Raw genomic sequence first — 23,099 nt, forward strand, 5'->3', positions numbered from 1 at the left:
GATTAATAGTCCAGCGATAATATCACTTGGCCATCACCTCCCTGTCCATGCATTGCATCTTTTTCAAACAAACAAAAGCTTGGGGAGCAGTGATTCCCTGGTTCATTGCCCATGGCAATGCCTTGACCAATCAGAGTCAACTTGCTAACTAATCAATGCCCTCTCCTCATGTTGTTCCCTTTTAGATTTAGGGCGGCACGGTGGCACAGTGGTTAGCACTGCTGCCTCACAGTGCCAGGGACCTGGGTTCAATTCCCGGTTTGGGTCACTGTCTGTGTGGAGTTTGCACGTTCTCCTCGTGTCTGCGTGGGTTTCCTCAGGGTGCTCCGGTTTCCTCCCACAGTCGGAAAGACGTGCTGGTTAGGTGCATTGGCCATGCTAAATTCTCCCTCAGTGTACCCGAACAGGTGCCAGAGTATGGCGACTAGGGGATTTTCACAGTAACTTCAATGGAGTTTTGATGTCAGCTTACTTGTGACACTAATAAATAAACTTTAAAACTTTATTCGTGCATCTGTCCTGATGGGTGCAAGACAATAAGCTTAAACCGATGTCTCTTTTTTTCAGCAATACTCCAGTTGTGTACTACCAACTAACAGAAAGCTAAGAGTGGGGGTAAATGGGTGTTTTTCTGGTTGGCGATCAGTGACTAGTGGTGTGCCTCAGGGATCAGTGTCGAGACTGCAATTGTTTATGATTTACATAGATGATTTGGAGTTGGAGACTGAGTGTAATGTGTCAAAGTTCGCAGATGACACTAAGCTGAGTGGCAGAGCAAAGTGTGCAGGGGATGCTGAAAGTCTGCAAAAGGATATAGATAGTCTACATGAGTGGGCGAGGGTCTGGCAGATGGAGTACAATGTTGGTAAATGTGAGGTCATCCATTTTGGTAGGAATAACAACTAAATGTACGATTATTTAAATAGTAAAAAATTGCAGCATGCTGCTGTGCAGAGGGACCTGGGTGTCCTTGTGCAGGAATCTCAAGGAGTTGGTTTGCAAGTGCAGCAGGTAATTAAGAAGGCAAATGGAATTTTGTCCTTCATTGCTAGAGGGATGGAGTTTAAAAACAGCGAGATTATGTTGCAGCTGTACAAGGTGCTGGTGAGGCCACACCTGGAGTACTGTGCACAGATTTGTTCTCCTTACTTGAGAAAGGATATACTGGCACTGGAGGGGGTGCAGAGGTTGATTCTGGAGTTGAGAGGGTTGGTTTATGTGGATAGACTGAGTGGACTGGGACTATACTCAATGAAATTCAGAAGAATGAGGGGAGATCTTATAGAAACATATAAGATTATGAAGGGAATAGATAAGATAGAAGCAGGGAAGTTGTTTCCACTGGCGGGTGAAACTAGAACTAGGGGCATAGCCTGAAAATAAAGGGGGAGCAGATTTAGGACTGAGTTGAGGAGGAACTTGTTCACCAAAGGGTTGTGAATCTGTGGAATTCCCTGCCCAGTGAAGCAGTTGAGGCTACCTCATTGAATGTTTTAAAGTCAAAGATAGATTTTTGAATAGTAAAGGAATTAAGGGTTATGGTGAACAGGTGGGTAAGTGGAGTGGAATCCACAAAAAGATCAGCCATGATCTTATTGAATGGCGGAGCAGGCTCGAGGGGCCAGATGGCCTAATCCTGCTCCTAGTTCTTATGCTCTTATTAGATAAAACTTGGGATCGCATTTGTCCTTTTTTTAACAGCTTCTCTTTCCCGATGAGCTGGGGTTTTGTTGCTTTAAACTAGAGGTTCCCAAATTGGGACATGGGGCGAAGGTCGTGTGAGTTTATATTGAGGTGATGGGAGTGGTAGACAAAGGGGAGAGGGCTGAGGCGGAGCGACTAGCCAAGAATGAGAGATACTATTCATCCTTGGATAGCCAGAGGAGATGCACTCTGGGGATACCTCAACAAATGAGGGGCAATGCCAAGGATGATTGGCTAACCCGTGGCTGGCATGAACTCAAAGATTATGCTGAAGTTAATTTGTATTTGATTTGATTTATTATTGTCACATGTATTAACATACAGTGAAAAGTATTGTTTCTTGCGTGCTATACAGACAAAGCATACCGTTCATAGAGAAGGAAACAAGAGAGTGCAGAATGTAGTGTTACAGTCATAGCTAGGGTGTAGAGAAAGATCAATGTAATGCAAGGTAAGTCCATTCAAAAGTCTGACAGCAGCAGGGAAGAAGCTGTTCTTGAGTCAGTTGGTACGTGATCTCAGACTTTTGTATCTTTTTCCTGAAGGAAGAAGGTGGAAGAGAGAATGTCCAGGGTGCTTAATAATGCTGGCTGCTTTGCCGAGGCAGCAGTAAGTGTAGACAGAGTCAATGGATGGGAGGCTGGTTTGTGTGATGGATTGGGCTACATTCACGACCTTTTGTCGTTCCTTGCGGTCTTGGGCAGAGTAAGAGCCATACCAAGCTGTGATACAACCAGAAAGAATGCTTTCTAAGGTGCATCTGTGAAAGTTGGCGAGAGTTGCAGCTGACATGCCAAATTTCCTTAATCTTCTGAGAAAATAGAGGCATTGGTGGGCTTTCTTAACTATAGTGTTGGCATGGGGTGGCACGGTAGCACAGTGGTTAGCACTGCCGCTTCACAGCTCCAGGGACCTGGGGTTCGATTCCCGCCTTGGGTCACTGTCTGTGTGGAGTTTGCACATTCTCCCCGTGTCTGCGTGGGTTTCCTCTGGGTGCTCCGGTTTCCTCCCACAGTCCAAAGATGTGCGGGTTAGGTTGATTGGCCATGCTAAAATTGCCCCTTAGTGTCCTGGGATGTGTAGATTAGAGGGATTAGTGGGTAAAATATGTAGGGATATGGGGGTAGGGCCTGAGTGGGATTGTGGTCGGTGCGGACTCGATGGGCCGAATGGCCTCTTTCTGTACCGTAGGGTTTCTATGATTTCCATGATGGGGGGACCAGGACAGGTTGTTGGTGAACTTGAAGCTCTCGACCTTTTCTACTTCGTCCCCATTGATGTAGACAGGGGCATGTTCTCCTTTACACTTCCTGAAGCCGATGACAATCTCCTTTGTTTTGTTGACATTGAGGGTTGACATTTGAGACATTTGGAAATGTAATGAAAGAAAGAACTTGGGAAAATAACAACAGGATATGTAGGCCATTCAGCCCCTTGTGCTTGGTCTAGCTAGAATACATCACTTAACTCAATCTACCTGTCTTGATTCCGTAACCCGCGATAATCTTGTTAAACAAAAATCCTACTCTCAGTTCTGAATTGTTAAATTGACCCTGCCACATCCACAGCTTTTTAGAAGAGGGGACTGCCAGGTTAACATTCCCCTTTGCATGAAGAAGTGCTTCCTGACACCTGGAAGTGATCCCTGAATCTACTTTGATGATGATGCCCCCTTGTTCTGATTCCCCCTCCCAAAATACCAATTAAAACCAGCCAATTCAGTACTTTGTGAAATGTAGTCACTGTTGCAATGTAGGGAATGTGGAAGTCAATTTACACACAGCAAGCTCTCACAAACAGCAATGGGATAATGATCAGATAGTCTGCTTTTAGTGATGCTCATTAGAATCCCTACAGTGCAGAAGGCCATTCGGCCCATCGAGTCTGTACCAACAACAATCCCACCCAGGCCTCATTCCCGTAACCCCACGTATTTACCCGGCTAATCCCCCTGACACTAAGGGGCAATTTAGCATGGCCAATCAACCTAACCCGCACATCTTTGGACTGTGGGAGGAAACCGGAGCACCCGGAGGAAACCCACGCAGACACAGGGAGAACGTGCAAACTCCACACAGACAGTGACCCAAGCCGGGAATCAAACCCAGGTCCCTGGCGCTGTGAAGCAGCTGTGCTAACCACTGTGCCACCCATTGAAGGATGAATATTGGACAGGACACTTGGCTAAATCCTTCTTCAAAATTGTGCCATGGAATCTTTTACATCAAACTGATAGGGGCTTAATTTAACAATTCAGTTGAATGCGCTCGAGTCCTGGAGTGGGATTGGAACCCGTGGCCTCTGATTCAAGAGGTGAGAGCACTACCAACTGAGCCACAGCTCATTAAGAAGGAAAGTCCTCCTGAAAATTTGCTGATTAGGTGAATATTTGTCTATTGGAAAGACTATTAGCCCATAGGTTAAAGATATGATATCCGTAATGCTTTAGTTAAAGTTCAGCTGATCTCTCTGCACCTTGTAATTTGTTGCACAAGCTAATTGAAGTTACCATTGTGAAAGTGTTGTCAAATTCTTATTGGGTGTTGCAGAAGGAATTGAACACTGACTCAGTCAGTTTGGGTGTGTTTCCCTTTCCCCTTTCTGACCCTGAGGGAAGGTGAAATTGGAAACTACAAGGAGGGGACAAAAAAAAAAAGTTATGTGTATTTTTTTTTGTTGCTTTCTCTCAAGAGCTGCTGTAAACCATGGAGAGGAGGGAGCAACAGAGAGCTGGTCGAGAAAGCAATGAAGCCAAGAGTGAGCCCAACACCGCAGATGGATCTTCACACATCATTACCATTGTTTTCTTAATGCTCCTCATTGATCTGCTTGGGTTTACTCTTATCCTCCCGCTCCTGCCTTCCATACTGGATTATTATGGAAAGACTGACCACGTGAGTGCAAATGAGAATGATCGCAGTGTTTCATAATATATTGGAATAAGTAATGTCAAAACATATTATGGCACGGTGGCTAGCACTGCTGCCTCACAGCGCCAGGGACCTGGGTTTGATTCCCGGCTTGGGTCACTGTCTGCGTGGAGTTTGCACGTTCTCCCCGTGTCTGGGTGGGTTTCCTCCGGGTGCTCCGGTTTCCTCCCACAGTCCAAAGCTGTGCAGGTTACGTTGATTGGCCATGCTAAATTGACCCTAGTTTCGGGACGATTAGCAGGATAAATATGTGGGGTTACGGGAATGGGGTGGAATTGTTGTTGGTGCAGACTCGATGGGCCGAATGGCCTCCTTCTGTACTGCAGGGATCCTAATCTAAATGTTCTTGGTAGTGGACAGTCTACTAACAATAGGAGGTGTTTTCAGTAGAGAAACATATTGCGAGTTTGCACATTTAACATGGGAATTATACATTATAAATAGAAGCACCAAATATAAAAGTATAGGAGTTGTGCTAAATTTTTATTAATTGGATACAAATTTATTGTAAATAATTTGTTGTAAATCTGGCCGGGCCTCGGCTCAGTCAGGTTAATTGTGACTGGCTGCTGTCCTGACCCATCCTCTTTAACAATGAAGCACCTACTTTATTACAGAAGTTAGGAAATCACATTTATTTGAGTGAATATCGGTGTTTATGATCTACATGAGCTTCCAAAATAAAGTAAAGGTTATTTATTAGTCACAAGTAAGGCTTACATTAACATTGCAAGTTACTGTGAAATTCTCCTAGTCGCCACAGTCCGGCACCTGTTTGGGTCAATGCAAAAGGGATAAATATCCCTCCTATAGGAGCATGGGAAATAGGGGTAGGAGCAGGCCATTTGGCCCCTTGAGTCTGCTCCACAATTCAACTAGACCATGGCGAGATGACCTCTCATTGTTCGAAACCCTAGTAAATACACGCCCAATCTCCTCAATCTCTCTCATAGGACTATCCCGCCATCCCAGGACTCAGTCTGGTGAACATTTGCTGCATTCCCTCTGTGGTAAATATCCATCCTTGGGTAGGGAGACCAAAATTGCACACTGTACTCCACCAAGGCTTTATACAACTGCAGCAAGACTTCTTCTGTACTCAAATCCCGCTGCAATAAAGGCCAACATTTGCCGTCTAAATGTTTGAATACAAGAATTCTAAAATGATATCAGGACTAAAAGGTTATACCCACCAGGAAAGATTGGACAGGCTGGGGCTGCATTGTCTGATTGAAGTGCAGATTATGAAAATGTTTGATAGGACAAGTGTAGACAATGGGGACGATTCTCCCCAAAAAATTCTATGTGTCAAATTCATGTAAAAACTATAGTAAATCACAGTGGTTTTATCAGCGGGATTTTCAAATGAATCTCCCACACTCTGAGCACTGCAGTGTATTAGTATAAATCCCATTGAAACTCAGGAGGTGGGGCCTTTTCCCACTGGAGAGGCTGGCAGCATAGCGCTGAGCGGGGCCACTGTGTATGTACTGATCTGTCAGTGCTGAGATCGGCGTATGTGCAGTAGCCCTGCGCTGCCACCCTCTCGACCGTTGGCCAGCCCTGCATCACCGGCCATGCGACCCCACCCCACCACCTGATTGTTACCCCCCCCTGGATGCATCCAGGCCAGCCTGCCCCCGCCGCTCCTGCCCTGCCCATCTCGATCTCTTTCCCCCTCTAACCGCCCGTCCCCCTCACCCAAGGCCCGACCTCCTGATTTCCCCCCTGCAGCCCCGACCCCCCCTGCAGTCTCAATCGCTGGCCTCCCTCCCTCCGTCAGTCAGCCCAAATACAGAGTGGCTGAGGGACTTCCCACCCCATTAAGCCCCATCTCCTTGGCACTGCCTGGTGGGCAGTGCCAAGGTGCCCCCTTGGGCATTGGCACTTTGCCTTTTGGGCAGTGCCAGGGGGCTGGGTTGGCACTGCCAGGCTGGCAATGCCCAGGGGGCACCCCCCCAACCCAAACCTCTGGGGGGCCTTGATGGCCCCCCCCTTCACTCCAGTGGGGCCGGGCCTATAGCTCCCCGTAAGTGGGGAGCTATAGTGAACCCCGCCGGAGTGAACCATTCCTGGGCCGGGTGGGGGGGGGTGTACCGGGAGGGACGCTAATGGGCCCAGAGACTTCAGTCCCAGGCCTGCTCATGATATTTAAATTAAATTAGAATTGAAATAAATTATGCAGCTTCGGGCCGATTTCTGACGCAGAGCCGATGGCGCTGGAAATCTAGCTGCTGGAGACGTGCAGAGGGCGTGGCGCCCAGCGGGGAGCCTGCAAAACGGCCTCCGCTCGAGTCTCCCGGCCTACTGTGCTACAAAAGCAGCAGAGCGGGCTGGGAGAATTGCCCCCCGTGTGCTTCTACTTGCAGGTGACACCAGAACTAGGGGCCACAAATATAAGTTAATTACTGATAAATTCAGTGGGGAATTCAGGAGGAACTGCATTCCATAGAAAGTGGTTAGAATGTGGAATAGTTTAAATGATATCTGGGGAGGGGCAGGCATAGTGGTATTGTCACTGGACTAGTAATTCAGGGTAATTCTCTGGGGACCTAGGTTCGAATCCCACCATGGCTGATGATGAAATTTGACTTCAATAAAAAATCTGGAATTAAAAGTCTAATGATCACGAAACCATTGTTAGTTGTTGTAAAAACCCAGTTGCTTCACTAATGTCCTATTGGGAACAGAATCTGCCATCCTTAAGTAGTCTCGTTTAAATGTGATTCCAGATCCACAGCAATGTGGTTGACTCTTAAGTGCTTTCTGAAATAGCCCAACAAGCCACTCAGTTGTATCAAAAGTTGAAAAGGAATGGAAACCAGATGGACCACCCAGTATTGACCTAGGCACCGGAAACAAGAATGGCAAATTCAGCCCTGTACTCTGGGCGGAGGACCTCAATAGCACCACTACTGAGCAGACTGGCCAAGATTTAGACTGAGTCCTTGGCAGGTTGTGAGGCAATAAACAAGAAGGAAAAACATACTCGACCTCCTCCTCACTAACCTGCCTGCTGCAGATGCATCTGTTCATGACAGCGTTGGCAGGAATGACCACTGCACAGTCCTTGTGATGACCAAGTCCCGCCTTCACATTGAGGATACCCTTCATCGTGTTGTGGGGCGGCACGGTAGCACAGTGGTTAGCACTGCTGCTTCACAGCTCCAGGATCCCGGGTTCGATTCCCGGCTCGGGTCACTGTCTGTGTGGAGTTTGCACATTCTCCTCGTGTCTGCGTGGGTTTCCTCCGGGTGCTCCGGTTTCCTCCCACAGTCCAAAGATGTGCGGGTTAGGTTGATTGGCCAGGTTAAAAATTGTCCCTTAGAGTCCTGGGATGCGTAGGTTAGAGGGATTAGTGGGTAAAATATGTGGGGAGAGGGCCTGGGTGGGATTGTGGTCGGTGCAGACTCGATGGGCCGAATGGCCTCCTTCTGCACTGTAGGGTTTCTATGTTTCTATCTCCAAAAAGATAAAATTTAGCAATCTCCCCTTGACGTTCAATGGCATTACCATCGCTGAATCCCCACTATCAACATCCTGGAGGTTACCATTTGACCAGAAGTTGAACTGGAGTAACCATATAAATACTGTGGCTATAAGAAAGGTCAGAGTCTAGTGACGAGTAGCGAGTGGCAAGTAACTCACCTCGTGACTCCCCAAAATCTGTCCACTTTCTACAAGACAGAAGTTGGGAGTGTGATGGAATACTCCCCACTTGTCTGGATGGGTGCAGTTCCAACAACACTCCAGAAGCTTGGCATCATCCAGGACAAAGCAGCCTGCTAACTGGCATCCCATCCACAACCATTCCCTCCCTCCACCACCGATGCACAGTGGCAGCAGTGTGTACCCACTGTAAGATGCAGCATCTCACCAATGCTCCTTAGACAGCCCTTCCAAATCCACTACCTCTAGAAGGACAAAGGCAGCAGACACATGGGAACACCAGCAACTGGAGGTTCCCCTCCAAGCCACACACCATCGTGGCTTGGAAATATACTGCTGTTCCTTCACTATTGCTGGGTCAAAATCCTGGAACTCCTTCCCTACCAGCACTGTGGGAGTACCTACACCACATGGACTGCAGCGATTCAAGAAGGCAGCTCTCCACCACCTTCTCAAGGGCAATTAAGGATAGGAAAGAAATGCTGGCCAGCCAGCGACGCCCACATTACAGGAATGAATTTGAAAAATGTCTTTAAAAGGAAGCTGGATAAATACACGAGAGAGAAAGGAACAGCAAGATAATGTTGAACGGGTTAGATGAGAAGTGGAGGCAGTGGTATAGTGGTATTGTTGCTGGACTAGTAACCCAGAGGCCCAGGGTAATGCTCTGGGGGACCCGGGTTTGAATCCCATCACGGCAGATGGTGAAATTTGAGTTAAATATCGGGAATTAAAAGTCTACTGATGACCATGAAGCCATTGTTAATTGTTGTAAAATTCCATCTGGTTCACTAATGTCCTTTTTAGGGAAGGAAATCTGCCGTCCTTACCCTGGTCTGGCCTACACGTGGCCAGACCCGCAGGAATGTGATTAACTCTTAACTGCCCTCTGAAATGGCTCAGCAAGCCACTCAGTTCAAGGGCAATCAGGGATGGGTGACAAATGCTGGCCCAGCCAGTGAACAAATCCCATCCCATGAACAAATAAAAAAAGCAAGGAAGCCTCGTGTGAAACATAAACACCGTCATAGAACATAGAACATAGAAAGCCACAGCACAAACAGGCCCTTCGGCCCACAAGTTGCGCTGATCATATCCCTACCTCTAGGCCTATCTATAGCCCTCAATCCCATTAAATCCCATGTACTCATCCAGAAGTCTCTTAAAAGACCCCAACGAGTTTGCCTCCACCACCACCGACGTCAGCCGATTCCACTCACCCACCACCCTCTGAGTGAAAAACTTACCCCTGACATCTCCTCTGTACCTACCCCCCAGCACCTTAAACCTGTGTCCTCTCGTAGCAACCATTTCAGCCCTTGGAAATAGCCTCTGAGAGTCTACCCTATCCAGACCTCTCAACATCTTGTAAACCTCTATCAGGTCACCTCTCATCCTTCGTCTCTCCAGGGAGAAGAGACCAAGCTCCCTCAACCTATCCTCATAAGGCATGCCCCCCAATCCAGGCAACATCCTTGTAAATCTCCTCTGCACCCTTTCAATGGCTTCAACATCTTTCCTGTAATGAGGTGACCAGAACTGCGCGCAGTACTCCAAGTGGGGTCTAACCAGGGTCCTATAAAGCTGCAGCATTATCTCCCGACTCCTAAACTCAATCCCTCGATTAATGAAGGCCAGTACGCCGTACGCCTTCTTGACCGCATCCTCCACCTGCGAGGCCGATTTAAGAGTCCTATGGACCCGGACCCCAAGGTCCTTCTGATCCTCTACACTGCTAAGAATGGTACCCTTCATATTATACTGCTGCTTCATCCCATTGGATCTGCCAAAATGGATCACTACACACTTATCCCGGTTGAAGTCATAGACTGAATGTCCTGTTTTTGTGCTGCGAGTAGTTTGTAATTCTTTGCAACATCCCCTTGGCTGACTCTCCAGTTTGCTCTGGTACCTACTCATTCAAGCTAAATGCTAGTCTTTTACACCCTCCTTGTTTTCAAAACATCCGCAGCCTTTTGTTGTCCTATGCCTTTGAGTCCTCCCTTCTTGCTCCATCAATTATCGCTCCTTTCCCTCCTTTACGATCCCACTCGGCTCCACTGTTCTGCCGTCTTTTAAAATGTTAAATGTTTTTGGGATTTCTTCCTGAAAATGACAAATGCTGCAGAAATGTGTGTTTTTCTTGTTCCCGATTACGCTCTGCATGAAGAATTGTTTCCTGGCGTCTGCTGCTAACCTTGCCTTGAATCCATGCCCTCTGGTCTCCTTGTTATGAAAACAAGAAAGAACTGGTAACAGTGAAGGCATTGTTCCAGATTTGTTGTCACTAATTTTCTCCCGCTCCTTTCTTTTATACAGTCTGGCTTTACAAGGTGGAGAAACCCCCGACTGCTGAGTGAAGGCAGCGAGGGGGGAAAACTCCCCTGTGAGGCAGAGGGATTTTAGCAAAAGGTACAACTATCAACAAAAAAAGAGGATTTGGGCTGGAACTGATGGCTGCAGGTGCCAATTTGCACACAGCAAGATCCCACAAACAACAGCTGGATGTGTAACATCTTCCGTGTGGTGTCGAATTAGGGAGGATTTGCCTGTTTTATATAACAGTCCTCACAATCTCAGGATGTCCCGAAAGCACTTTACAGCTATTTAAATACTCCTTGACGTGTTGCAGTGTGGGAAATCTGGCAGACAATTTGCGCACTGCAAGCCACAAGCAGCAATGTGATAAGAAGGGGCACAGATCAATATCTTTTCCCAAAGGTCAGGGAGTCTAAAGCTAGAGGGCGTAGGTTTAAGGTAAGGGGGGAGAGATACAAAAGTGTCCAGAGAGAGAATTTTTTCATACAGAGGGTGGTGAGTGTCTGGAACAAGCTGCCAGAGGTAGTAGTAGAGGCGGGTACAATTTTGTCTTTTAAAAAGTGTTTAGACAGTTACATGGGTACGATGGGTATAGAGGGCAATAAATGCGGGCAATTGGGATTAGTTTAGGGGTTTAAAAAAAAGAGCGGCATGGACAAGTTGGGCCAAAGGGCCTGTTTCCATGCTGTAAACCTCTATGACTTTAAGAACCAGGGAGACAGTTTAATAATTGTGCTATAAATATTGATCAGGATACCAGCGGAAACTCCCCAGCTCATTTTTGTAATAGTGACTGTGGAACCTGAGGCAGCAGACTGTGTAATCCAGGGGTTCCCAAAGGGTGCGGCGCACCACACTGGCGTGGCGAGAGAGGATGGCAAGTGTGGCGGGAAGATTCAAGGACAATCAAAGAAACATTTAAACATGGTTTAAACAAACATTGTTTTATACTTTCTGGATGTCCCATGATCATATTATAAAGTAGTTGTGTTCTATGTTATGAATGAAGCACTGCTAGGAGTTGTTTTTTTTTAAATGTATTTCTTATCAATAAAAAATTCAGTGTGGCGCGAGCAAATTTTTATTCCGAAAGTGCGGCCCAGTGAAAAAAGTTTGGGAACCACTGGTGTAATCTCTCACCTGAAAGACAACTGCTCCGACTGTGTGGCACTCCCTCGGTGCTGCACTAGGAGTGTCAGCCAAGATTATGGACTCAAACTTTGATCTCTGAACCTTCTATACGAGTGCGGCCAAAAGTTGAAACACGACTGCACTGCTGAGCTCAGTCTTAATCTTGTTCACCCTGGGTTCACTGAATTTACGCACAGCCCTGCTGACCTCTGTGTATTCTTTAGATTTTCAAGGCTTTTACATTTGAGTTTGGCTTCCCCGGTGATGAAATTCAACTCTCCTTTGCCAGCTGTCTTGAGTGACCTCCCAGAAAAACTCTGGGAGTGTTACGGAAATCTTGCCAGAAAGCAGCTGAGTCATATTTGTGACAAGCTAGGGGTGGGAACAGACCCTGGGGAGAGACGAGCAGCCTGTATTCTTGCCAAGAAAAGGATGGGGCTGGATAATTAATGAGCAGCACAATGGCAGCCCTGTGTTTTCTGTGTAGTACGATGACCTTTGTGAAACAGCAGGGTTGACTGAGATATCCTGGTACTCCAGCAGGTCTGCTTTACAACGCATTTTGTTTGCGAGTTTTATGTTGATCAGGTCAGGGGTGGCAGTGTTGTGGAACATATTTCATTTCAGACTCTCACTGTCAGTATCGAACACAACCAGCACAGATAATAGCGAGACGAGATACTGAGGAAGGCTCCTTTACAGGAAAATGAGGAAGACATCCAGCCCCATAAGGCTTTTGTGCCTCATTTAATGAAGTCATGGCTGATCAACCTCCATTCTCTGCCCAGCGCTGAGACCTCCACCAGAGCAAGGAGGCAGGTCCCAAATCCACCCCAGCCAGAACAGGAATCAAACCCTGTTCCGTTGATGCCAATCTGATCCACACTGGTCATCCAGCCAACTGAACCAACCCCACTCCACCCAAGGAGCCCAAATTGCTGTGGCAATATGCACAATGTTACAGCCTGGAGCTATGAACAGTGGTGGTGGAGGCTCCAACGATCTTTCCTTCACAAGGCTGAGTAGGAACTTGTCCCACTCTTAGTACTTGCCATTGGCATGAGCTGGAAGGACTGCAAGTTGATGCTTGGCTTGTTTGCCCATGTTGTGGGCAGAACTCCCCTGGCCATTCAGTCCTGGAGTGGGACTTGAATCCTGAGCTTCTGGCTCAAAGGGAAGGGATGCCACGCACTGCACCACAAGACCTACATCAATCCCTCTATACCCATATTTGATATGTAACCTGTGATATCCTTACCTGGCAAAAAACGCAAACTCAGTCTCAGAAGTTTCAATTGACTCCCAATATCTACAGTTTTGTAGTACAAGTGTGTTTGGGACCGTAAGGTTAATGTGGGACTAAGGCCTGCCTTATGATGTAGAGTCACATGGGAGTGGTAGTGTAGTAATAAGTCAGCATGAAGACGGGATCTTCCCTCGGAGCATTCCCACACTATTCAGGAATTATCACTGAGGGAAAGATCCCAAGGTACTTCTAAAAGAAGAGTAGAGGAGTTATCCCCATTGTCCTGATCAATGTTTAACCCTCAACCAAAGTCACTAAAAACAGATCATCTGGTCATTATTATATTGCTGTTTATGAGACCTTGTGCATAAATTGGCTGCCACTTTACAACAGTGACCAAACTTCAGAAGTACATTGGCTTCATTGGCTTGAAAGCACTTTGGGATGTCCTGAGCTTGAGAGGTGATATAGAAATCCAAGTGCTTTCTTCGTCAGAGGATAAATTGATCTAGTCATTGTGGAAGCTCAGAATACATGGTTACTGCTAATGGTACATATTACTCATCAAGCTCCCGTGGTGTTCCACACGATGGTTCAAGATCAAGGGCATTTTTCAACTGAAGCAGGGTTAAACGGCTGGTCTTGGACAGGAGCCCCAGTTGCCTTCTTAAGGTCATACATGGTATTGTTATTTTAAAATGAATGCATATTCTCGATCCTATTTATGGCTAAATGGCAAATTTGGGAGGCGGGGTAGAGTCAGTCGGAGTTTCTCACTCTAGGCTGAGACAATGGGAATACAAGACTGAGGTGTTCAGTGCTGCCGTTGGCTGGAGGGTGGAACTACAGCATGATCAGTTTAAACTGGCAGCTTCCATTATAAATGTGGATGGTGGCAACAAGTCGACAGAAATGAAGATAAAAATAAGTCGTGCAATTTTCTTTTAGACAAAGTGGAACACTGACGTAAGATTTTAACTGTGTAGATTATTCCTCAATCAAGTCTGACTCTGTGCCTTTTATCAACAGGATGGCGTTTATCAATCCCTGCAGCACTCTGTGGACTGGTTTGCTGATATGATCGGGGTTCCCAGTGTAAGAAAATATAACAGTGTCCTTTTTGGGGGTGAGAATATTTCACTTGGTTGAAGGAGGTTATAGTGTATAATGAGGTTTTGCATTGTAAGCATAACAGTGCAACACTAGTATAATGTAATAGTTGTGTTTCATAGTGTGCATACTGCTGTCACAGAGCATTATTTATACTATAGTAATGTAGGAAAGAGTGTGATAGTGCAACATGGGATGGTGGTGTGAAAATGGTCTTTAAGAGATTGAACAGAGGGTTTTTAAGGAGAATTCTCTTCATACGGGGAGTTGTTGACACATGAACTATTATGCGAGAGTTGAGGCAGAGCCATTGGTTGAAGAATGCTTTCCCAATTTGATTTTGTAATCAAATTATTGTCACTGACAATTTGCTTTTCCCAGGAAGAGGAGTGGAAAACTGATGTGCCTTTCCCTTTTACCCACTCCCAGCAAGGTTGTGGATGCTGGGGGATAATTGGAGATTTCAAGATTTAGATGGGTAGATTTTTGTTGGATGAGGATATCAAGTCATAAAGAGTCGAGGAGATAAATGGGATTGGGGTATGCATCAGTCATTGCATGGTGGAACAGGCTTGAATGCAGTGATTTACATGGCCTGTTTTGACCCACAGTGTCCTCAAAAATAATGGATCCGAGTAAAGGTTTCTTGGTCACTACAGTTGTACAGAGAGTGCTCTCTTAAACTGACATTCACCAGAACTGACTGCCTGTTCCCTTCCTTGTGTCTGCATCAATCCAGGGCTGATTGGATCCATGTTCTCAGTGCTGCAGTTCCTCGTATCTCCAGTGACTGGCGCTGCCTCTGATTACTTTGGTCGGAGACTGTTGATGATGCTGACTACGGTAGGTATGGTCTGTCCAATCAGAAATGAATACCCTGTTGAAGGTTGACTCAGTGTTTGGAGGCCAGATCTCTGGTCTGCTTGCCTGGGTTATGATGATATGCAAGGCTAGGGTAGTCTGCTCCCTTGGATGAGAACATCCCACTGGGTGTCAACTCAAAATTAAAGTAATTAAAGTTTATTTATTAGTCACAAGTAAGGCTTAGATTAACACTGCAAAGAATTTACTGTGAAATTCCCCTAGTCGCCACACTCCGGCGCCTGTTCAGGTCAATGCACCCTAACCAGCACGTCTTTCAGACTGTGGGAGGAAACCAGAGCACCCGGAGGAAACCCACGCAGACACGGGGAGAACGTGCAAACTCCACACAGGCAGTGACCCAAGCCGGGAATCGAACCCAGGGCCTGACGCTGTGAAGCAGCAGTGCTAACCACTGTGCTACCGTGCTGCCCCAGTTTTTGTATCAGGGAATTGTCACTTACATTCTTTGGGACTGTTTGGAATGGGGTGCGAACCCTTAGTCTTCTGATTCAGCAGTGGGATTGCTACCACTGAATCGAGACTCACTCTAAAGTATGCTCTTTCATATTTTTATATTTGCTGCTTTGATTTATTCATGGTCGAACCCCTTTCCATATGCTAGGAGGCCATAAACATGCAGGGCAAGGTCATCTGTCTTCTAATTTGGCTTTTAGGGAAGGAAATCTGTCGTCCTTACCCAGTCTGGCCTACGTGTGACTGCAGAGCCACAGCAATGTGGTTGACTTTCAGCTGCCCTCAGGCAACTAGGGATGGGCAATAAATGCTGGCCAGCCAGCGACACCCACCTCCTGTAAAAATGAATTTAAAAAGAATTTGGCTTTCTCTCACTGTTTTCCCTTTGGACTTGCCATTTCCCAGGCCGGGTTGATTGTTTCTTACGCACTGTGGGCTCTCTCCAGGAACTTTGGGATTTTCCTCCTGTCTAGAATTATTGGAGGGATCAGCAAGGGGAACGTCAGCCTTTCGACCGCCATCATTGCAGACCTGAAATCTCCACGAGCCCGCAGCAAAGGAATGGTAAGAGCTGATTTGGAAGCAAAGTTTTAACTTGCGCACGTGCGCTGAGTTCCCAGTGCAGTACATTATTGTGACAATACTGTACTTGTGCAGTGCCTTATCATGAACTGAAAAATAACACTCTGTAAAAATGAGTGCGTATATGTTTAACAACATAGGATTTTACAGGACAGAAACAGAATCATTTGGCCCAAATGGTCCAAACCAGCATTTTTATTCTTGACACCAGCCTCCTTCCACCATATTTTATGTAAACCTATCGGGGTACTCTCTTATTGCTTTCTCTCTCACATACATAACTGATATCCCTTTAAATACATCTATGCCATTCACCTCAACGAACTCCCTATGGCCTATGAGGACCACAGTGCTAACTTATATGTGGAGCCCGGAGAATGTAGGTAGGGTTCTAAATGAATGCTTTGCGTCAGTGTTCACTCGTGAGAGAGATGATGTGGCTTTAGAAATCAGGGAGGACTGCAATACTATTAAAGAAATTAACACAGAAAGGAAGTTCTGAGCGGTCTGACAGGGCCAGGTGAGTGAGGCGAAGGAAGAAATACCAAGGGTGCTGGCAATAATTTCCAATTCCTCCGTGGTCACAGGAGAGGTGCCGGAGGACTGGAGGACAGCCAGTGTGGTACCATTATTCAGGAAGGAAGGAAGGGATAAATCAGGAAACTACAGGCCAGTCAGTCTAATCTCAGTGGTGGAGAAGCATTTCTTTGAAACAGAATTAATCTGCCTTTGATGAGGCAGGGATTAATCAAGAACAGTCAGAATGTTTTAATTACGGGGAAGTCATGTCTGACCAAGTTGACTGAATTTTTCATAGAGGTGACCAGGTGTGTAGATGAAGGCAATGCATTCGATGTAGACTACTTGGACTTCAGCAAGGCTTTTGACAAGGTCCCACATGGGAGACTGATCGTGAAGGTAAGAGCCAATGGGATCCAAGGAAATATAACAAACTGCTTCCAGAATTGACTAAGTGGCAGGAGGCGATGGGCTAGTGGTATTATTGCTAGACTATTAATCCAGAAACTCAGCTAATTCTGGGGACCCTGGTTCGAATCCCGCCAAAGTAGATGGTAGAATTTGAATTCAATAAAACAAATTTATCTGGAATGAAGATCTATTGATGACCGTGAAACCATTGTTGATTGTTGGAAAAAATGTTAGAAAAACCCATCTGGTTCACTAAGGGAAGGAAATCTGCCTTCTTACTTGGTCTGGCCTACATGTGACTCCGGAGTCACAGCAATGTGGTTGACTCTCAACTGCCTGCTGAAAAGCAACCCACTCAGTTGTATCAGTGTTTCAAGAAGGCAGTTCATCACCACCTTCTTGAGGGCAATAAATGCTGGCCAGCCAGTGACACCCATGACCCACGAATGAATTTTTTTAAAAAAGCAGAGGGGTGTTTTTCTGACTGGAAGCCTCTCGCAGAGATCAGTTTTGGGGCTCTTGCTATTTGTGGCTTTTATAAATGATTTGCACTTGAATGTAAGAGGGTTGATTAATAAGTTTGTGGATGATACGAAAATTGGTAGAGTGGTAAATAGTGAGGAAGATAGCCTTAGATTACAGGAGGTTATTGACGGACTGGACAGATGGGCTGATCAATGGGAAATGAAAGGATAAGTGTGAGATGATGCACTTGGGCAGGATAAACTAGGCATAGGGAATACATGATGAACTACAGGATCCTGGGAAGCACCAAGGATGAGAGCGATCTTGGTTTTCATGTGCGCTGGTACCTTAAGGTTGCAGAACAGGTGGATAAAGTGGTTAAGAAACCATATGGTATACTTGCCTTTATTAGCCAAGGCATAGAGTTTAAGAGCAGGGAGGTTATGCTGGAATTGTATAAAACGTTGGTTAGGCCACAGCTAGAGTATTGTGTGCAGTTCTGGAATCCACATTATTGGAGGGATGTGATAGCACTGGAAAGGGTGCAGAGGAGATTTACCAGAATGTTGCCTGGGCTGGAGAGTTTTAGTTCTGGAGAGGTTGGATAGACTGGGGTTGTTTTCCTTGGAGCAGAGGAGACTGAGGGGGGGACATGATTGAGATGTATAAAGTTATGAGGGGCAAAGATATAGTAGACAGGAAGAAACTTTTCCCCTTGGTGGAGGGATCAATGATTTGGGGCATAGATTTAAAGTAAGGGGCAGGAGGTTTAGAGGGGATCTGAGGAAAATCTTTTTTACCCAAAGGGTGGTGGGTGTCTGGAACTCACTGCCTGAAAGGGTGGTGGAGGCAGAGACCTTCAAAAAATTTAAGAAGTATTTAGACGTGCACTTGCGATGCCAAGGTACACAGGATTATGGGCCAAGTGCTGGAAAATGGGATTAGAATGGTTGGGTGGTTTGACTTTGACTGGCGCAGGTGCGATGGGCCGAAGGGCCTTTTTCTGTGCTGTGTCCCTCAATAACTCAAAGCTATTTACAGCCAATTAAGTCTCTTTTGAAGTATTGTCACTGTTGTAATATGGGAAATCATGATGTGGAGATGCCGGCGTTGGACTGGGGTAAGCACAGTAAGAAGTCTCACAACACCAGGTTAAAGTCCAACAGGTTTATTTGGTAGCAAATACCATAAGCTTTCGGAGCACTGCTCCTTCGTCAGATGGAGTGGAACACCCACAGTGCTGTTAGGGAGGGAGTTTCAGGATTTTGACCAGTGACTGGATCATTTGTTTATGTGATGTTTGTTGATGAATAAATATTTGCCAGCGCATTTGGAATAATTCCCCAGCTCTTCTTTAAAATAGTGGCTAAGAGATATTTTGTGTCCAGTTGAGAGTGCAGCCAGGACCACCGTTTAATCTCTCATCTGACTGACAGCACCACCAACAGGGTAGCACTCCCTCATAGTGCCGTGTCAGCCTAGGTTCATAGAATCAGAAAATCCCAACAGTGCAGAAGGAGGCCATTCAGCCCATCGAACTTGCACCGACTCTCCAAAAGAGCATCCCACTCAGGCCCACCCTACCCTATCCCTGCGTGTTAAATGTGGCCAATCAACTGAATCTGCACATCTTTGGACTGTGGGAAGAAACTGGAATACCTAGAGGAAACCCACACAGACACGGGGAGAATGTGCAAACTCTACACAGTCACTGGCGCTGTGAGGCAGCAGTGTTTAATCATTGTGCCACCATGCTGCCCGGTCTCTCGAGTGGGACTTGAACCTATAATATTCTGACTCTGAGGCGAGAATGTAGCACTGAGCCACAACTGTTAATTCGGTGCCACAACAGGTCGTCCACCCTAATCGCAGTCACTTTTCCCCCTTTCTGCAGGCGATGATCGGCATTGCTTTTTCTCTTGGTTTCACGGTCGGACCTATGATTGGAGCTTACTTTGCGTCGAGTGCTGGGAAGCATGAAACATTCTTCCTGCAGTCGGCACAGCTAGCAATGGTGTTTGCGGTGTCAGACCTGCTCTTCATCTTCTTCTTCCTCCCGGAGACCCTCCCGAAAGAGAAACGGGTAAGATACGAGCGAGTGCTCTTCCTGCTGGGATATTGAATACCAGCTTGGGGGAGGATATATGTTGGCGGGAGGGGGTTTACATCATGGCACAGGATGAGGGTGAAAAGTGATTGGGGCCTGCAGGCATGGATGTGGGGGAAGGGGTGCTTGAACTGAGGCTCAGGAACAGAATGGGACGTTTGCGGAAAGGCAGTCCCCTCACTGGGTCCTGCTGTGTGTTTCCGAGGTTTTTTCATGGTGTCAGCTGTGCCTCAGTGGGTGGCACTCTTACCTCTGAGTCAAGAGCTTGTTAGTTCAAGTTCCCGTCCTGAGACCAGCACAAAATCCAGATTGTTACACCACTGCAGTATTAAAGAGCTGTGCTTTTTTGACTGAGATGTTAAACTGAGGCCCTGACTTCCCTCTCCATTGGACATAAATCTCATGGCACTATTTGGAAGAAGAACAGATGTGCTGTCCCTGGTAACTTGGCCAATATTCATCCCATAACCAACAAAATTATTACAGTTTGTGAAAGCTTGCTGTACGCAAATTGGATGTGTCTTTCCTACAACAATGACTACACTTCAAAAAGATCTTCATCAAATTCCTACAGTGCAGGAGGCCATTCGGCCCATTGAGTCTGCACCGACAACAAACCCACCCTGGCCCTTGATTCATTGTCTATAGAATGCTTTGCAGTATCTAGAAAAGCGCTAAACAATTCCAAACTCACTCTTGCTGTACAGCGAAAACAGCAGGAAAGTGTCCAGCTTTAGAAAATATCAAGAACTGGTTGTAATACCTCAGCAACTTGCCAAAAATTCCTGTGCGACACAAGCAAACCCACATCACATCCTCTAGCAGATGTGTTGTGGTTACATGTTGTACTCCTTGCATTGAAACATGGTTTTAACTGTGTCATAATGACCCACTGCAACGCGAATCACCGCACTGCAGTTTTTGAAAACGTTAAAAGGATTGCCAAGCAGGTGGGATTTGAACCCATGTATCCAGGGCCTGGGTCTCTGGATTACTAGCCCAGTGACATTACCTCCACCTCCCATTGATACCGGAAGATCTAATTGTTCTGATTCAGGATTCATCCTCCCCATGAAGGCAATTTCCAAACAAAACTCCAACTTGGAGATGTAATCAGCTGTCTCCTCATTGTTGCTGGATCAAAGTCTTGAAACTCCCTGCCCAATTATACAGTGGGAGTGCCTTCCAGATAAGGACTGCAGCAGGTGTAAGCAACAGCTCTCCTTCTCTGGGCATCTGAGTTGATGTTGAACTTGAGCCTTGGCAGAAATGCCCAGATCCCGTAAACATATTTAAAAAAAAACACATCTAAGTTCCCACAGGACAGTAGGAATTATAAGCACCAATTGGACTGTGATATCTGGGCCTCATTGACCAGATTGCCAGGGTTTGAGGATTGGATGTTTCCTGTGTGGTGTAGTTTGGATAATCCTCTGTTACATTCCTGCCTGTGCTATTTTTAATTAATTGTAAGCTCAATGTCTAATTGATTGTTGGATTTCTCCAGACAAATGCATTGATTGGAGAGACACATTATCTAGCAACGAGGGTTGATCTTACAGAAACATATAAGATTATGAAGGGAATGGATAAGATAGAAGCAGTGAGGTTGTTTCCACTGGCAGGTGAAACCAGAACTATGGGGCATAGCCTCAAAATAAGGGGGAGCAGATTTAGGACTGAGTTGAGGGGGAACTTCTTCACCCAAAGGGTTGTGAATCTGTGGAATTCCCTGCCCAGTGAAGCAGTTGAGGCTCCCTCATTGAATGTTTTTAAGGCAAGGAGAGATAAATTTTTGAACAGTAAAGGAATTAAGGGTTATGGTGAGCGGGCGGGTAAGTGGAGCTGAGTCCATGAAAAGATCAGCCATGATCTTATTGAATGGCGGAGCAGGTTCTAAGGGCCAGATGGCCTGCTCCTGCTCCTAGTTCTTATGTTCTTATGAGACCTATCTTAACGGAAAAGGGAAACTGAAAGAGGAAACGGAGAAAGAAAACTGAACCTGTTTGTTAAGGAGACAAAGACTGAAACTGGAAATCAAAGCATCTGGGGAGATTGAAACTAGTTAAAACATATAAAAGAACACAGCATTCTCCAAGTCCAGTGGTTGATGATCCCAATGGTAAGTAAAGGCAGGCTGAAGAAGAAGGAGGCTAGATCCAGAAGCTGTGAACAGGTGAATACACAGTTTCTGTTATAGAAGATATCACTGGTGGATCTATGCCATCTTTGTGAAGACTGTGTCTGTGGAACTGAGATTGGTTGTGCATTGCTGTCGGCTGAAGATTGAATAAAATCCTAGAAGAGAAGCTGAAGTTCTTGATGAGGAAGACAGAGTTTTAAAAGACTTTGTGACTGAGTTTGCTAGCATATATGCTGAGTGGACTGCTGAGCCTAAAATCTGTCTTAGCTGTACCTGTCATTTAATGTGTAATTAATCTTTTATAATCGACCACAATTTACCTGTTAATTCATGTTTAGCTAATGTTGGTTTTGGAATATCAAAGATTACTAAAATGGTATTTAGTATTTGCTTTGTTTGACTCTTGTATAGTAAAAAAAAATTTATTTTAAACTCTGGAATTTAGTGATTATTATCTCAGTAGATAACTGGGATATTGGATTTCTCCTAGTTTTTTTTTAAAGGTTACTGTATTTACTGAGATTGTAACAGTGTTCAAAATCATGAAGGGGCTAGAGAGGGAGAAATTATATCCATTGGTAGAAGGGGCATTTAACAAGTGACACTACTTTAAGGTAATTGGCAAAAGAGCCATTGGTTACATGAGGAAAATATTTTTGATGCACTGAGTGATTAGGACCTGGAATGCATTGCCAGAGAGTTTGATGGAGGCAGATGCAATTGTAGCTTTCAACAGTAAGTCCCTGCAGGGAAAAGATTTGGAGGGCTTCGGAGAAAGGGCAGGGGAGTGGGGCTAACTTAGCTGCTCCTGTAGAGCGTTAGCACGGACAAAACAGGCCATATGGCCTCCTTCTGTGCTGTAATCACTTTATGGTTCTCAGGCCATTCTAAAATGCTTTACAGCCAATCAAATAGATTTGAAATGCTGTAAACACAGCAACCAATTTGAGCGCACAAGGTCCCGCAAGCAGCAAAGTGATAATTGCTAGATCATCTGTTTTAGGAATATGACTTCATCACTCTCTTCTGATTCCTGCCTCAGGTCTCCTCGGTCTCATCCACCTTTCAGAATGCCACTGACCTCCTCAGTCCGGTGGCGCTGTTTCGATTCTCTGCTGTCCGACGTGGAGTGGATTCTCCCTCCCCAGAAGGTGCGTGAATATCTAGCAATTGCCCTAGAAACCCTGTTCCCTTTTGGAATGTGGAAGGATGATCATAGAATCCATAGAGTCCCTACAGTGCAGAAGGAGGCCATTCGGCCCATCGAGTCTGCACCAGCCGCAATCCCATCCACCTTCACCACCAAAAATCCGCTTTGTGTAACCTGCCTGTCCCCAAATTGGTGGCTGTGTTTCCTACATTACAACAGTGACTTACACTGCAAAAAAAATACTCTGGTGGCTTTGGGTCATTCCTGTGAAAGTA

General features: G+C 45.9%; 1 protein-coding gene across 1 annotated transcript in view; it reads left to right on the forward strand.

Moving 5' to 3' along the window:
• slc75a1 (solute carrier family 75 member 1) overlaps positions 1-23,099 on the forward strand; it is a 49,699-nt gene that overhangs the window by 4,469 nt on the left and 22,131 nt on the right. The window contains exons 2-7 of the mRNA XM_078215196.1: positions 4,396-4,598; positions 14,029-14,125; positions 14,849-14,952; positions 15,853-16,011; positions 19,319-19,507; positions 22,717-22,825. Coding sequence (XP_078071322.1) covers positions 4,410-4,598; positions 14,029-14,125; positions 14,849-14,952; positions 15,853-16,011; positions 19,319-19,507; positions 22,717-22,825 — 847 coding nt within the window. The 5' untranslated portion in view covers positions 4,396-4,409. The remainder of the gene's footprint in view (positions 1-4,395; positions 4,599-14,028; positions 14,126-14,848; positions 14,953-15,852; positions 16,012-19,318; positions 19,508-22,716; positions 22,826-23,099) is intronic.

The sequence above is a fragment of the Mustelus asterias genome, chromosome 6 (assembly GCF_964213995.1).
Source record: "Mustelus asterias chromosome 6, sMusAst1.hap1.1, whole genome shotgun sequence".
Taxonomy (NCBI): domain Eukaryota; kingdom Metazoa; phylum Chordata; class Chondrichthyes; order Carcharhiniformes; family Triakidae; genus Mustelus; species Mustelus asterias.